Source organism: Carcharodon carcharias, chromosome 7, assembly GCF_017639515.1.
Source record: "Carcharodon carcharias isolate sCarCar2 chromosome 7, sCarCar2.pri, whole genome shotgun sequence".
Lineage (NCBI taxonomy): Eukaryota > Metazoa > Chordata > Chondrichthyes > Lamniformes > Lamnidae > Carcharodon > Carcharodon carcharias.
Window position 1 is genome coordinate 24,687,726 of NC_054473.1, and position 16,117 is coordinate 24,703,842.

Below are 16,117 nucleotides of genomic sequence, written 5' to 3' on the forward strand. Positions count from 1 at the left end.
TGTGGAAATGCTTATAGGGAGTCAAGATCAAAAGTAGTCTTCTGGTGAAACATTGTAGCACCACCACTGGCGGGAGGATCTGTTTTTAGTGTAGCAAGTTTACATTGGCTGCTTCCATTATAAATGGAATTATAATGGAAGTGTTGACAGTCCATGCAGGTGTAAGGTTTTTAGTATACAATATAGTCAGTTGTAAAATTTATCTTTTGATATCTCTATTTATCTTTCTGCATGTTCCCATTATGTGCCCAGTCTGTTACTGTTAAATTGTATTATTTTGTAATGATTCTAGTAGCTTATTAAGAAGATATTAAAAATTGATGATCATTGGCTTTGTTTGCATTTTGATAGAAAAAGTAAATTAATTGGATTAATAGAATTTAATAGCCATTAACAGTTTTATATTCTTTTTTGTATCTTTTCATTGAATTTAAGATTATGCTTTGTTGATGTGTTTAACCAAACCACTGTATTAGTAGTATTAAATATTACTATTTAAGTAGACAATGATTTTAGATAAACAGATATTGAATGTAGAGCTTTCAGGTCTACTATACAAAAAAAGTTCACTCCATGGTAGTCTTTAGGAACAAATATATGCCTGTGTGTCAGGGGTTTAGAAAAGTAGAATGTTATTCCAAGGTTGAGAATTATAAACAATCACATTTTATGGCCTGCAAAGTTAAAATCTGAAGTAGTTGCTTTTGAGCAATCTCATTGCTAATTACAATTGATCATTTATTAACTTTTTAATCTTAAAGACCCTGGATTCAATGGACATTGTTCCAACACAAGCAGCAACTCTGAGGTTTACCTTGAATCTATCTGATGAATGTCTGGAAAATTTGACAGAGGCATCAAAGTTTTAATATATGAATTAATGTTTGTACTTGCAGCAATATCCTGACTACTACGAAATTATTAAGGAACCAGTAGACCTGAAGACAATCGCCCAAAGGATTCAGGTTTTAAAATTTTCTCTTTTATTTTCCCTACCATAATTGTACAGCTGAAATCACGAACTGCATAATGTGAGGAATTATTCTGCACCTTTAATACTTTACCTGAGTATTTGCTAAAAATATAATTTTAACTTTTAAAAGTGAATGCTTGCTCTTAGTATCAACATACCAATTTATTTTTACAGAATGGTGTTTATAAAAGTGTCAATGTGATGGCTAGAGATATTGAGCTTTTAGTAAGGAACGCAAAAACCTACAATGAGCCAGGGTCACCGATCTTCAAGGTAAGGGTGAAAAAAATTGAAGGGTTTAAGTTATATTTTAGATGACACTCTCCAGCCAGTGTTGTTAAACTAAGCATATTGGCTCTGTGTTTCCTACATTACAACAGTGGCTACACTTTAAACATACTTCATTGACTGTGATGCTTTAGAACGTCCGGTAGTCATCCAAGATGCAATATAAATGCCAGTCTTTCTTTTCTTTCTAGTAAGATTTAAATAACCACACAGCTAAGGCATTGGTTCTTCTAATGTAGAGCTATGGCACTAATAAGGTTCTACTTTAACTCAGAAGTAGAACACTATACCATAATATATCCAGGTGCACAGTTTGGGGACTGGCATAGTGATAATTTATTAATCTTGTTGACGATGAAAATATCTTTTCCAACTCTATAGGATGCGAATACCATTAAGAAAGTATTTAATCAAAAGAGAGCTGAACTTGAGCATAATTTGGAACCTACTAAGTCCAGTCTCCGAATCAGGTACACAGAAATATTTAGTCTGATACTACTGCTTTTGAAGACAATGTTTACAAAGTTTACAAATGACGCCTTTTTTTAACCAGTAGTGTGTTTTACAGTAAAATATCTATTTTTTTGCAAATTGTGATATTTGGGAAATTTTTTTGAAAACAGATACATTTTTTTCAAAGCCCTTATGATTGGTGTTTTTTATTAATAGTTTGCATTTATCCAAATTAATCTTATGTCTAGAAAACACATTGGGAATTTTGCATGGGAATTAACGTCTCGGATTGGCTCAAGACAAGAACAATTCACAACTGAACAGATAGGGATGGTTTCAATAAACAAGTAGCAAGCAAACACAAAACCACTAACCAGGAATCCAGAATCAACAAGCAGTTACCAGTATAACTCATAAGGAGGAAAAGAGGAAACCAATTAAACCACTCAAAAGTATTTATTGTAATTCCTTTTGGCCCAATCTTATTTTATCTGTAACCTAGCAACATAGTACTAAAATAATTTTTGCAGAAAACATTATAAAATTTTACATTAAGCTTATCCATAAGATGCCTTCTCTTTTTCATCTGCAGTCACATTTCCCTTCAGAAATCTACCCATCGGGGTACCTGGGACTTGAGGTCATGGAGCTGCTTGTAGCCATCACCATGTCAGTTATTAGCTATCTTAGGAAAGAAGTTCAACCAAGAAATTAGTAGCTTCATTTACAAAATGCTATTATCATTCTGGACTGTATAACTTCCAGAATGCCTGTCCTACTGCTCTGCTTCTGTCCCCATGATGCATAGCTCATTAGGGTTTTTCACTCCTCTGCCAATTTCCTAGACTAATAGTGAGCAATGACACATGAGATTGAATACTGTATAACTAAGACATGTAGAATTAACACTTGAACAAAAGGTATATTCTGAATTCATAAAGGTTATTTTGAAATTCTGCCTTCATAGGAATCGAAGATCAGCCCAAGGAGATCGTTTATCAGCAATTACCATGGCTTTGCAGTATGGCTCAGAGAGTGAAGAGGAAAGTGGTTTAGGTGGTAAGGCACTATGACACCACATTTGAATAAGACTTTGTAGAAGTGGCTATTTTGGCTTTTCTACACATCTCTTTTGTTTCTACAGTGGTCACTCGTTATGAGGATGGTGATTCTGAAGGAGAAAGCATTGGTTCATCCATTGATGTTACCAGCCCTCTTTATCAGCTGTTTGAAGTAGTTAGAAGTTACCGGAACAGTCAGGGGCAACTTCTGGCTGAACCTTTCTTTCGCCTGCCTTCCAAGAAAGATTACCCTGACTATTATCAACAAATCAAACAGCCCATGTCACTACAATTAATTAGGTAAGAAGTGCTATCTTTGCCCTCTAAAAAAAAAATTGTTGTCAGGATGACTGATAAAATTTTGGGTCAATACAGAAATATATATATATATAATATATATATATCTCCTGGTGATATCCTATTTTATTCTCAAAATTGCTGCATCCTGTATTTTGGACCAAGGAGGGCTGCTTATTTCTTTCTCGAATGACTTGATTACAACTTTAAGTATATGGCTTAGCTCAAGAAGATATTTTTAAACACCTCCATTAAAGATAACTGTACCTTGAAGCAGGCTGATTATTTTTCGCATTTTGGAAGTCTGAAATTTTGGGGTCCCTAATGTGTACCTGGTGCTTCTAGTGAAAGATCAGATCCAGACAAATGCAGTCAAAACTACAATCTCCTCATTTCAGCCTTAGAACTAGGACAGTTTGTCAGTAGCACAATCAGGTTTTAAAATTGTTATTAGTTGACTGTTTCAGATGGCAATAGAATGGTCATTTTAAAATGTTGGCAGAGACCTGCAAAACATTTGTGCTCAAATTAGTACCTTTGTTGCAACATTACTTCTTTGAATACAGAGTTTCTATTTAGTCTTTCACCAAACACTTTAACAGGATCAAAACCTCTCGTTCTGGATAAAGCAACTTAAATTTGTCCATGGGTAAAAACAGACCTAGGAATATAAATACAAATCTTGTCAAGGCCAGCATCTTGCAGTCGGCGTGCGGGGACAGGCCCCACATGCTGACGTGTAAAATGACGTGCGGTGACATCGGGTATGTGTCCCAATGTCACCGCGCGTCATTCCGATCTTCAGTTCAGCGGGCACGCACCGGAGTTGGCTGTGCGCCTGCCGAACTGTCAAAGGCCTATTAAGGCCATTTATCACCTAATTAAACTGATTGTCTGGGCAGCCCGTCCAACCTTAAGGCTGGTGGGCAGGTGAAGAACCCAGGCAGCCTTCGCATTTCTCATGAAACCTCATCCACGGGTGGGATCAGGTTTCATGAAGGGTTTATAAATTTAAATTAAAATTTTTATTAAAATACATAAACATGTCCCAGCTCATGTGACATAGTCACATGAGGGGACATGTCTGAGTAATTTTTTTTTCTCTTTAGCAATGTTTGATTCTTAAATTAATCTCCCTGAGACAGCTCTGTGCCTCAAGGAGATTTCTGCGGTCTTTCGCCCCGACTCTCCCTCCTCCCCCTGCCCACACAGGTAGTGCTCAGCGCTTCCAGGTGCGCATCATGCTGGGCAGGCCTAAATTGGCCCACCCACGCAAAATGGCGGTGCGCAGCCGATCGCAAGCGGCGATCGGCTCTGCGCCCGTTTCTGAACCACCCGCCTGACGGGGAGAAAATTCTCCCCCAAGAGTTTGGCCTTTTGACTTGTTAATAGTCCTACAATATTAAAATCTAATTGGGAGATGTTTTCTCCTAAATTGAAAAGGCAGGTTTACATCTGATGGGGCTCTATTATTCAAGGAATAAAAACTCTATTTCCTTGAAATCTGCCTGTTAAAATTTCAAGCATCAATCATCAAAGAAAACAGCTCCCTAACTACCAATTTTGTTCCATGACAAAAACCCTTGTTTAGGATTCTTGTTTCGTAGCAACATTCCCACATATTTTTCTTCAGTTGCATGATGTGGGGTGCAGAATAATGACTAGAGATGGCTTGCCCACCCCCCACCTTCTTTCTTTCTCCCCTGGTTGCATAACCCTGATCAGGATTGTCTTGTTGTAATGGATGCAAACCTGGAATCTAATGGATTTACCACTGCTGCTATGCTGTAACATATTCTTTATTAATTGATTTTTGTGGTGAGATTGCTTTGTGTATATATTTACTGAAATTTCTGCTTTCATTGTAGGTTACAGTTTTCATTTAACTGAAAAATGACAAGTCTGTTTGGGTGTGACAAAACTTAGTGTTAATAACAGTTTGTACTAATGATTTTGGAAGCCAAATTTTTGCAGGGAACTAAAGAAAAATGTGAGTATTATTATGTGCAAATTTTAGATAAGTAATAAATATGGTATTATATTTCATTCTTCTAATTAGACAAAAATTGAAGAACAATGAATTTGAGAATCTGGATCAAATGGAGGCTGACATGAATCTAATGTTTGAAAATGCCAAGCGCTATAATATTCCTAATTCTGCAATCTTTAAACGAGTGCTGAAGCTGCAGCAAATCATGCAGGTATAAAAATAGCTGTATGGTGTGTTTTAATATTTATATATTCCGTAAATTTCATCTGCGGTATCTTACTCCTGAGAATTACTCTTCCAGGCAAAGAGGAAGGAGCTGTCTAGAAGAGAGTACACTGAAGATGGTGACAGTATGGTATCTTCTGTAACATCTGACACAGGCAGTGCAAAGAGAAAGAGGTAAGGGATAAGAATTCTGCAGCATTATGATGTTTAAAATAGAATAATTTTATAGATCTAAGATGTAGGTTATGGAAAAGGCTGAATATTTTTACCTATTGTTGATAACCATTTTTATCTAAAGCCGTATGTAATGGAGAATGCTGAAGAGTGCAAGGCATCCATTGAAACCATACAATATTAAATCTACAGATAGTATGACAAAATATTAGAATAAAAGACCTCCTTCTGTGCCATAATGCCTCTATGACTCTGTAACTTTTAACTGTTTTGATGGTTTTTCGAAGTTTCACTTGTTTTAAATCCTGTTTTATTTCTGTCACTGTGTGTATAACTTGAATAGCTTTTTAAATTATTATAATAAAAAATAAGTTAAATAGATAAGAATCCTTGTATACAATCCTAGCTGCTGACAAGTGTCCCAAAAGGTCTGGCTCCTAAGATTGTGGAGTCCAGTTCATGCTTAACATGTATATGTTAACATATAGTGCCTTCTTTTTGCTATTTGTCATAATATTAGTCAAATTATAATCCAGCAATTTATGTTTACCAAATCTTGATGCTGCAAATGTCGATAGTTAACAACATTTTCATTTCTCTACTTTGTTTCAATACATTGGTGAATAATTCACTCAAATAATAGCTGACAGTGGTTCCAGTTAGTTTAGCCAATTATTTAGCAATGTTAACTGTATCACTGCTGATACTTATAGAGTTCCATTCAGTTTCAAGGTGTCGACATTATAAAAATACCACAGATTTCATACATGACACTTATAACCTGTACATTTCTTCATAAAGGAATTTGCTGCTAAGTTTTATATACCTTTTTCAGATTCACAGATTTTCAAAGCTTAGAAATATGGATATTCAGAGAAATAAAACAAATTTTTCTCAAATGTTTAACGATTACTGTGAAATAAACAGATTAAGTGACATAGCACAGAATTTTATGGGCCCCTGCCAGTTGGTTTTCAGGTGAAGAACCTGTAAAACCCCCCAGGTGCCCTTCCTGATGGAAGAGGTTCAGAGAGCAGACAAATTTTGTATGAGGAAACACTTAATTGTAGATGTATCAGAAGAATTTATTAAGCAACAAAAGCTATAATTAACAAATGATGGCAATCGATAACCTAGTTCAAATGGTTCTTGCTTTCCACCACGCTAGGAGCACATATGGCTCGTGACGCCTATTCTCTCTTCTGTCCCTGTGTCTTCTTTAAATCTGCATAGTGAATCTCTTCAAGTTCTTTTATCCTCAGTAACCAGAGGTCTTGCTGTATTCAGATGTTACCATTGTGATTTGATCTTGTCATTTCATTTGTCAATGGTCACAGACCTGTGGTCACAACCCGAACATGATATTCTCAGTACCTAAACAGCCCATTGTTAACTTCTTCCTGTATAGACATTTGCCAAACTTGATAATCGGTATCCTTTATTTAGTTATAACTCCAAAATCACAAGTCTCCATTGATTTATACATTTCAAAGCATACCCTTTGATCATAGCTGGTAAAATAGTTTTGAACATTTGTCCCTACTTCCCTTACACTATCAGTTAACACCATCAATCCCTGGTACAGTGTGACCTCAATTTAACTCATCACATAGGTAATAACTCAAGTCACACATCTAAAATTAACCCTTCAACTACCAGGAGCTCATACAAAATACTCATAAAAAGATTTCATAATACAGAAGATATAAAAAGGCTCACATTTCCTAGACCAATGCTGACCTGCCCACCCTGATCTGTCTGCCATTTTGCAGGTGGGAGGGGGGAACAGTAGGGGCCAGACCTAGGGCAGCCTGCCTGCCCATGCCCACTTCGTGCCCTGGCCTCAACTTTGAAGTTGGCAGAATAAGTTCAGGCAGGGGGTTGATGTCCAGCAGGTCCAGCAGGAGTGTTGCTTTAGTCTGCATTGTGAGCTGGTGCATGAGAGTTTAAAAGAGTTAAATTCTATCTAAAGTCTAGTTATTTTCTACTTTAGTAATTTTTGTTAAATTGCTTAAATTGAAGTTAAGTTTTATTCCAGCTTAAAACAGGGTATATAGGTTCTGGAAGAGCAGCAGCAGCTACTTAATTAACTAGCTAGCTGAAACAGGTTTTTCAGAAGATTGAATTAATTGTTTTTCAGGGAGCATAAGAACAGGCCGTCCTCAGTGCTGCCTTGTCTGCACTGGAGTGCTGCATTGGGTGCACAGAGTGTAAAATGGGAGTTTGGTAAGGGAGGGAGTTTGGTGAAGAGGGGCAGGACGTGCTCCTTTCTTTTATTGCCTTTTTTCAGCCTCCAGTAGCTAGCTGTTACTTCGCTACAAGGGAAGAAGCTGATTAGTGAGTAACTGGTAAGTTTTTCTATTCTAGTCAATTTTACTCTATCCTACTTATTCTAACTGTAATAAATAGTTTTTTAAAGTTATGGTATGTGGTTAAGGTGCATTCTATTCCCAAGGTTTAAAAAGAATATCAATTGGTGGTAAGGTTAATAAAATAGATAAAAGGAAAATAAATAAGGGAACAATATAATTAAGTAATTAATTAAAACACATTAAGAAAGGCAGGACAAGTGATGTGTTAAGGCTGCAGCATGAGGGAACTCCTGAATGCCATTGTGATCCAGGGCAAACAGGTCTGCAGTAAGTATTTGTGGCTAAAGGAGCTTCGGCTCAGAGTCATTGAGCTGGAGGCTAAGCTGCAGACACTGCAACACATCAGGAAGGGGGAAAGTTACCTGAATGCTTTTTACCAGGAGGCAGTCACACCACTTAGGATAGGGTCTTCTGATTTGGTCAGTGGTCAGGAGCAGGAGGGTTTGACTGCATGTGAGGCAGGTAAGGGGACCCAGAGGGCAGGAGTGCAGGAGCCTTAGCCATTGCAATTGTCCAATAGGTTTGAGGTTCTCTCAGCTTGTTTGGATGAGAGTGGGGTTGCAGGATGAATGAACAAACTGACCATGGCACCGTGATACAGAAAGCCGTTCAAGTAGGGAGAGCAAAAAGGAATGTAGTGGTAGCAGGGGACAGTGAGGGGAATCAACATTGTTCTCTGCAGCAAAGAGCAGGAGTCCAGAAGGTTGTGTTGTCTGCCCGGTGCCAGGGTTTGAGACATCTGCTTAGGGCTAGGGAGGAACTTGCATTGGGAGAGCCAGGATCCAGTTGACATGGTCGACATAGGTACCAACAACGTAGGTAGAACTAGGAGAGAGTATGAGGAGCTAGGCGCTAAATTGATAAACAGAACCTCAAAGGTAATAATCTCTAGGTTACTTCCTGAGCCAAGGGCAAATAAAGATTGCAGAGATCAGTGCATGGTTCAAAGACTGGTGTGGGAGACATGGGTTCAGATTCGTGGGGCACTGGCACCAGTATTGGGGAAAGTGGAACCTGTACAGCTGGGACAATCTACACCTGAACTGTGCTGGTGTTCTAACAAGCCACATAACTAGGGAAATAGAGAGAGTTTTAAACTAATTAGTGGAGTCAAGAGACCAAATTTCAGAAGATGTGGAAAACCAAAGAGTGGAGACAAAGCAAGAGAGAAAGGTATTAATATGGGAAATGATGAACAGATTGTGACAGGAAAGGATAGAGAATATAAATTGAAGAGTAAAACAGCAGTCAAGGCTAGAGGTTACAAAAATGTTAAACAGACAAAGCTAAAGGCTTTGAATGTACGTAGTATTCGAAGCAAAACATGAACTGATAGTACAAATAGAAATAAATAAGTATGATCTGATTGCCATCATAGAGGCATGGCTGCAGGATGACATAGCTTGGGACCTGAATATTGAAGGGTATGTGTCTTTCAGGAAGGACAGGAAGCTAGGAAAAGGTGGAGGGGTGGCTTTGCTAATTAATGATTGTATTAGTGCATTAAAAAGGGATGACCTAAGTTCAGGGAACCAGGGAGTAGAAGGGGTATGGGTTGAGATGAGAAATGATAATAGCAAGAAGTCACTTGTGGTAGTGTTGTACAGGTTCCCTAATTGTAACTACGTGATAGGATAGAGTATAAAGGAAGAGATAATGGGAGCTTGTCAGAAAGGTACAGCAATAACCATGGGGGATATTAATCCACATGTAGACTGGAAAAATCAGATGGGTAAAGGTAGCCTAGATGAGTAGTTCATAGAATGTTTTCGAGATTGTTTCTGAGAACAATACATTTTGGAGCCAACCAGAGAGCAGGCTTTTTTAGACCTGGGGCAGGATTTTCAGGTCGTCGGGTGGGGCTGCCGGGAAACGGGCCACCTCCTGCGATCGGCCCCCCCCCACCGCGATTTCACGCTGGCTGGCCAATTAACAGCCAGCATGAAAGGTGCGCTGAAAGGTCCACTGCTGCCAGGGTGGTGGCGGGAGGAGGGCAAACTTTGAACTCGGCACAGGGGAGCATGCAATGAAAGCTCCCTGAAGGCAGAGAGCTGCATCAGGCAGCTGGTGAATTTTAAAGGCAAAAATAAACATTATGAAATACCAAAGAAAATTCCACCCATAAGAATCACTCACCTAAACATATTGATTATAAAATTTCTGCCCAAGTGTTTTTTTTAAAATTAATATCGGAAATCTCATCCTGCCTTTGGATGAGGTTTCCTGAAAAATCCAAAGGCTGCCTGGCTTGCCGACTGTAACATTGCACAGGCAGCGAAAAATCCAGGTCAATTACTACATTGCTGCCCTTAAGGCCACTTATTGTCAGCGGATGCGCTGCCAACTTTGGTGTGCACCTGCCAACCGAAATCTTGCACGAGTGCGTGATGATGTCGAGACGCTCACCCGACGTCATCATGCACTATTTTACGCCTGATCGGTCGGGCGCGCACCTGTGCATGGGATGTAAAATTCTGCCCCTAGTATTGTGTAACAAGATGGGATTAACTGATAACCTCATAGTGAAGACACCACAGGGTTGCAGCAATCATAATATGATTGAATTTTACATTCAGTTTCAGGGAGAGAAGGGTGGTTCCAAGACTAGCATTTTAAACTTAAATAAGAGCAATTATGAGGGCATGAAAACAGTGCTAGCAAAAGTGAACTGGCAAATGAGGTTAAGGGATAGCCCAATAGAGATGCAGTGGCAGATATTTAAAGGGATATTTCAGAATACACAGAATAAATAGATTCCAACAAGAAAGAAAAATTCCAAGGGCAGGACCCATCATCTATGGTTAACTAAAAAAGTTAAAGACAGCATCAGACTTAAAGGAAAAGCCTTTAATTGCACAAAGATGGGTGGCAGGTCAGAAGATTGGACAGAATATAAAGAACATCGAAGAATGACTAAAAGATTACTAAAGAGGGAAAAATTAGAGTACAAGAGAAAGCTATCTAGAAATGTAAAGGCAGAGGGCGGAATCGTCCCAGATTTGCACTAAATGTGATAGCAGGCATGTAAAATGATATTTTACCTGCAGACCGCAATGGCAGCTTTTCACGCCATATTGTCCCAAAACCATCGCATTAATTATGCATTCCTGGAAGCACGTCGTTTCCACGGCAGGCAGGGGTCTCATTCACCTGCCATGCCATCAGCTCGCTACTTCAGCACGCTGAGTGCCATATTTAAAGTCAGAGCCATGCACACACATCTCAGTGCTTCCAGCCCAGGACTACTGCAGGGAAGATCTCAATGAAAGGCAAAAAGACTGCAGCCCCCATGGTTAATCACGTGTCTCTGGAATGCCTTTTGGACACCATGGAAGCCTGCATTGTCCCCTGCCCCCACTCTGGCCGCAGGATGGGCAGCGGTGTGACCAATCAGGCTTGGGAGGCGGTGGCAGCGGTGGTTAGCTCCAATTCCCTTCAATAGCTGACAGCCACCCAGTGCCGCAAGAGGATAAATGATCTCCTCCATTCTGCCAAGGTAAGTCACTCTTCTCGTCACTCTCAACTCACACACTCAGAAACCCATCACACCTCCACAGGGCCCTCACTCACTGCCAGTTCAAGGGTCATCACTATTCACATTCTCACACACACCTTCATCGTCCTCATCCCATCCATGGGACCACTCACACATGCCAGGCATAATTATCATCTGCCTGGCAGGGGTCCTGCTTACACTCCCTCCATCTCTATTCATGCAGGACAAGCTGGAACACAACAAAGAGAGGTCGCAGGAATGCCTGAAATCATGGACCTTACAACCTTTAAAAACAGAGCCATCCAGATGACAGGCAATGATCTGGACCGTTCCTGTGCTGATGGTGAGGTCGGCGGTACTCTACCAAGTGAGGATTCAACAGTGCAGCATCCATCAGGCAACCATGCTGTGAGTAATGTGTTCTATTTCACAGGCCACTGCCATGCACTAATTATCTTCCCTTGCTTCCGCAGGCACATCTGGGAAACAGCCAATGGAGTCCATGACCCAGAGCCTTCAATCAAGCCCCAAAGAGACCTCTGAAGAGGAATCAGAAGGCACCCTCCTTGAAGTCCCATCACAGCGCTCACCCATACCCTCCACCAGCGCAGAGACACACACCTCAGAGGATTGCTGGAGGCCAGAAATTTGCTGAGCCCAAATCAGATGATGTGCCTCTGGACTTGATCATGTGACAGTTGCTGGAGCTGCTAAGGCAAGCTCGGGAACATCAGGAAGGGATGTCCGCTGCATTCTTCAGATTGCAATTCATCTTCAGGCTGAGGTGATAGCGCCGGCATGCCAATGCACCAAGGTTAACACTGGTAGGATAATGGCTGCAATAGAGACCTTGCCCCAGGACGTCATTCCTGCAATGCGGTGCAGGCTCAACTTCATCGATGACACCATAGTTGGCCTCCAACAGTGTGTACGTGAGAGGGGTGCGGGGCAGCTCAACCTCACTCCAGCTATGCCTTCTCCTCAAGATGTCAGCCAGGTGCCCTTGGGCACCCATAGGGCAGAGGATCAGCAGGAGTACCCCATGGGGCCATCCATCCAGGGGACTCCGAGAGTGTTCGGTCCATCTGAATCCCCTCTGTGACCTCAGCAATTCCAGCTCCAGAAGCCAAGGAGGGTGCCCGCCCCTGAAAGCAGGCCGGAGCCCTCCAGAAGATGCCTACCACGGTCATCAGAGACAGGGTGTAGCAGTCAGCAGGCTGCCTCCACCTCCACTGTGGATGTCCATGGAGCACCAAGATGTAATGGCTGGGTTGGGAAAGTTACGAAGAATTAGTTACACAGCCTGTGCATGAGTGTTAAGCACTTGTACGTACTGTTCACTATTGTCAATAAACTCCCAAGAATGTCTCCCTGCCCATGGCTCCTTGTTCTGATCAGCAGTGTTCGGGTCATTCAGGTGTGAAACCTTTCTGCACAAGATAAAAGCAGGTGTCTCAGTGCAGGGCCTCTTCCCTGTGCTTTTGCCCTGTGGACTTAAGACCAAAGTGATGGTCCAGCATCACACTCCCTGGAAACATTACTGATGCCTGCACCTTGACAATGCTTGGTCATTGCTGCCAGAATGTTGTGGGCAGGTATCACAGTGTACTATCAGGCTTTTTGAAGGTCTATAGAGTGTCCTCACTGCATGTCGTCATCATCCTCCTGCACTGCCTCTCCATGACAGAAACATAATCACAGATGTGCGTTGCCATAAGCCAGACTGGAGTCAAATGTTCATAAATGCAATGTGAGGATCTATGGTGTCTCCTCACTGCATGTTGAAATCATCCTCCACAAATCTAGCAGCTATGAGGGCCTCCCGAGCACACCTGCGTCGTCTGGTCAGTGTGAGGGCCTCATCCCCATCATCATCGCCTTCAAGGACCTCCTCACCCTCATCACAGTCAACGTCCTCCTCATCGGAGGAGACCTGCAGCTCCATCTCGTCTTCAGCCATACGTGACACCCTCTGTGGTCTATAACCTCATTTTAAGCACCTCAACGGTCTGTTCCACCAAGTTGCGAATGGAATCCCTTGTGGTTGACATAGTTGACTATGTATTGTGACAGAGATCTGAGCACTATGTGAGTGCTGTCGATGGCACCCTGCACCTGTGGGAAGACCGAGATCTGGGCAAATCCAATCACTCTTGCATCCTGGCTGTCCTGGTCCCAGATAAAATTCACAAATTTGTGTGCCCTCGCGAAGATGGCTTCCATGATCTCATGGATGTATTTGTGGGCAGAGGCTTGTGATATCCCACAAAGGTCACCTGTGGAGCCCTGAAAGGAGCCACTGGCGTAGAAACTGAACGGCGCTGCCACTTTCACGGCCACTGGCCCTCCATGTCCCCGTGGCACCAAATTCTGCAGTAACTGGCAGATGTGACCAACCAGTTCCCTAGACATGCGCAGTCTTCGGCGACACTGCGGGTCATCTGGTCATCTGCAGGAATGAAAGGTGGCGTCTATAGACCCTGGGCCCAGCAAGGTGCCAACAAGCAATGGCTTGCTGTGGCTCTTCAGCGGCATGTGTGGGATCCCAGCTGCCCCTTCTTCCAGAGGATGCTGCTCCTCCCTTTGCGCAGCCAGTTGCCTCAGTCGCTCTCTTCTCTGTTGTCTTCGCTCTCTGTAAGCCACGAGGCATGCAGCTAGGTTACCAGGTTCCATGATCCTGATGTTGTACTCTGCAGGATGAAAGAGAGAGATGTGTGGGTTAGCATGGGTGTATTAAGAACCTGTCTTAGTTAAGTTTAAAGGCCCCTTAACACATCCCGGAGAGTGCTGGCCACCGCTTGGATGGCCAGAGATTTGTGCGCTGCATGGCTGCCCGAAACCCCACCCACCTCCGCTCCATTCCACTCATAGAACCATAGAAAAGTTACAGCACAGAAGGAGGCCATTCAGCCCATCTTGTCCATGCCAGCCCAAGGACACCCAGGTCCCCTTTCTAACCCCGCCTTCCTGCACCCAGCCCATAGCCCTGCAGCTTACAGCACTTAAGTTGCAGATCCAGATACTTTTTAAAAGAGTTTAGAGTTTCTGCCTCTACCACCAACTTGGGCAGTGAATTCCAGACACCCACTATCCTCTGCGTAAAAAAGGTCTTCCTCATGTCCCCCCTACACTTTCTGCCACTTATCTTGAATCTATGTCCCCTGGTCCTTGAATTCTCCGTCAAGGGAAACAATTTTATCCTGTCCACTCTTATCTATTCCCCTCATAATGTTGTACACCTCAATCAAGTCACCTCTCAGCCTTCTTTGTTCTAAGGAAAATAACCCTAACCTATCCAATCTCTCCTCGTAGCTACACTTTTCTAGCCCTGGCAACATTCTTGTAAACCTCCTCTGTACTCTCTCCAGAGCTATTACGTCCTTCCTGTAATGTGGTGACCAGAACTGCACACACTACTCCTATTGTGGCTTCACCAGTGTTTTATCCAATTCCAACATTATATCCTTACGTTTATGTTCTATACCTCTGCCAGTGAAGGACAGCATTCCATATGCCTTCTTTACAACCTTGTCTACTTGAACTGCTGCCTTCAGGAACCTGTGTACTTGTACGCCAAGATCTCTCACTTCATCTACCCCTTTTCTGACCAGCTGGCAGCAGCTTTGCTCATTGGACTGCAGGCTGTGCTCTCCGCTCAGGTGCAGGGCTTGAACCATGGTGGAGACTGTGATCAAGACCTTGCAAGGGGCTCTGAATGCCTCCACCAGTGACTGCACCATGGCCAGCTTTAGCAAGCAGATTGTACAATGTGCCCAGTCGTCCAACCATTCTGTAGTCCACTAAAATGCATATTCCTTTGCAGTCTGTGCTCAAAGGGTGTAAAGTTCTGGAGCACTTGGTGGCACTTTGATGCCTCTGCGTTTCTATAGTGGGCAGGGAAGCTAGAGGCCCAACTCCAATTGTATCAATGTGCTGCGCCTGAACTGTCTCAGCTGCCGAGGAATGGTCGTTTCATACAAGGTGTCCCTAACCCTCCCGCCGCCAACCCTGCACGTGCTGCTGCGCTACCTTCAAACGCAGGGCAGCCCTTACCCCCCCACCCAAGTTGCCTCAACCGCAGGGCAGGCCTTGCCCCTCTCCCCAACACGCTTCAACCTTGAAGTCCAACAGGCAACCTGAGCGAGCGCTCCGCAACTTTACTGTGTACTCACCTCCGAGTTCCCCTCAAGGTGCAGCCCGCCAGGTGTATGCCTTTTATATGCTGTTGTGAAACATTGTACGTCGATGTAGGCGGACGACCCAGCAGTGGGGACGATTCCGGCAGGCTGGCTTTATAATGATATGCTGATGTACTACAATGAGGTTCCCGACACCTGATGGTGTGTGCGCCATTGGCAGGTAGAGTGAACGATCGCAAACTGGTTTCACGATGTCATGAAAGCAATTTTTGGCCTTCTTGCTATATTGTCCACTCACACCACTGAACATGCCCAATGCCAGCAGGCACGGAAAATCCCAGCCGAATAGTTAGTGTTTCCATAGATAATGAAATAAGATAAGAGTTAACAAAGTGAGCGTTGGTCCTATCGAAAATGAGCCTGGGGAATTAATAATGGAAAATAAGAAGATGGCAGATTAATTGAACAGGTATTTTGTATCGGTTTCCACTATAGAGGATACAAGTAACATTCCAGAAATAACATTAAATCAGGAATTGGAAGAGAGGGAGGAACTCAGGAAAATTACATTCACCAGGGAGGTGGTATTGAACAAATTGTTGGAGCTGCAGGCTGATAGTCTCCGGGTGCTGATGGACCTCATGCTAGG

At 42.6% G+C, this 16,117-nt stretch overlaps 1 protein-coding gene across 5 annotated transcripts in view; it reads left to right on the forward strand.

Annotated features, from left to right (window-relative positions):
- Positions 1–16,117, forward strand: part of pbrm1 (polybromo 1) — a 97,802-nt gene that overhangs the window by 35,970 nt on the left and 45,715 nt on the right. For all 5 annotated transcript variants that reach the window (XM_041191195.1, XM_041191198.1, XM_041191196.1 and 2 more), the window contains 7 exons: positions 897–965; positions 1,148–1,246; positions 1,643–1,731; positions 2,682–2,773; positions 2,859–3,075; positions 5,132–5,273; positions 5,364–5,461. In XM_041191195.1, coding sequence (XP_041047129.1) covers positions 897–965; positions 1,148–1,246; positions 1,643–1,731; positions 2,682–2,773; positions 2,859–3,075; positions 5,132–5,273; positions 5,364–5,461 — 806 coding nt within the window. The remainder of the gene's footprint in view (positions 1–896; positions 966–1,147; positions 1,247–1,642; positions 1,732–2,681; positions 2,774–2,858; positions 3,076–5,131; positions 5,274–5,363; positions 5,462–16,117) is intronic.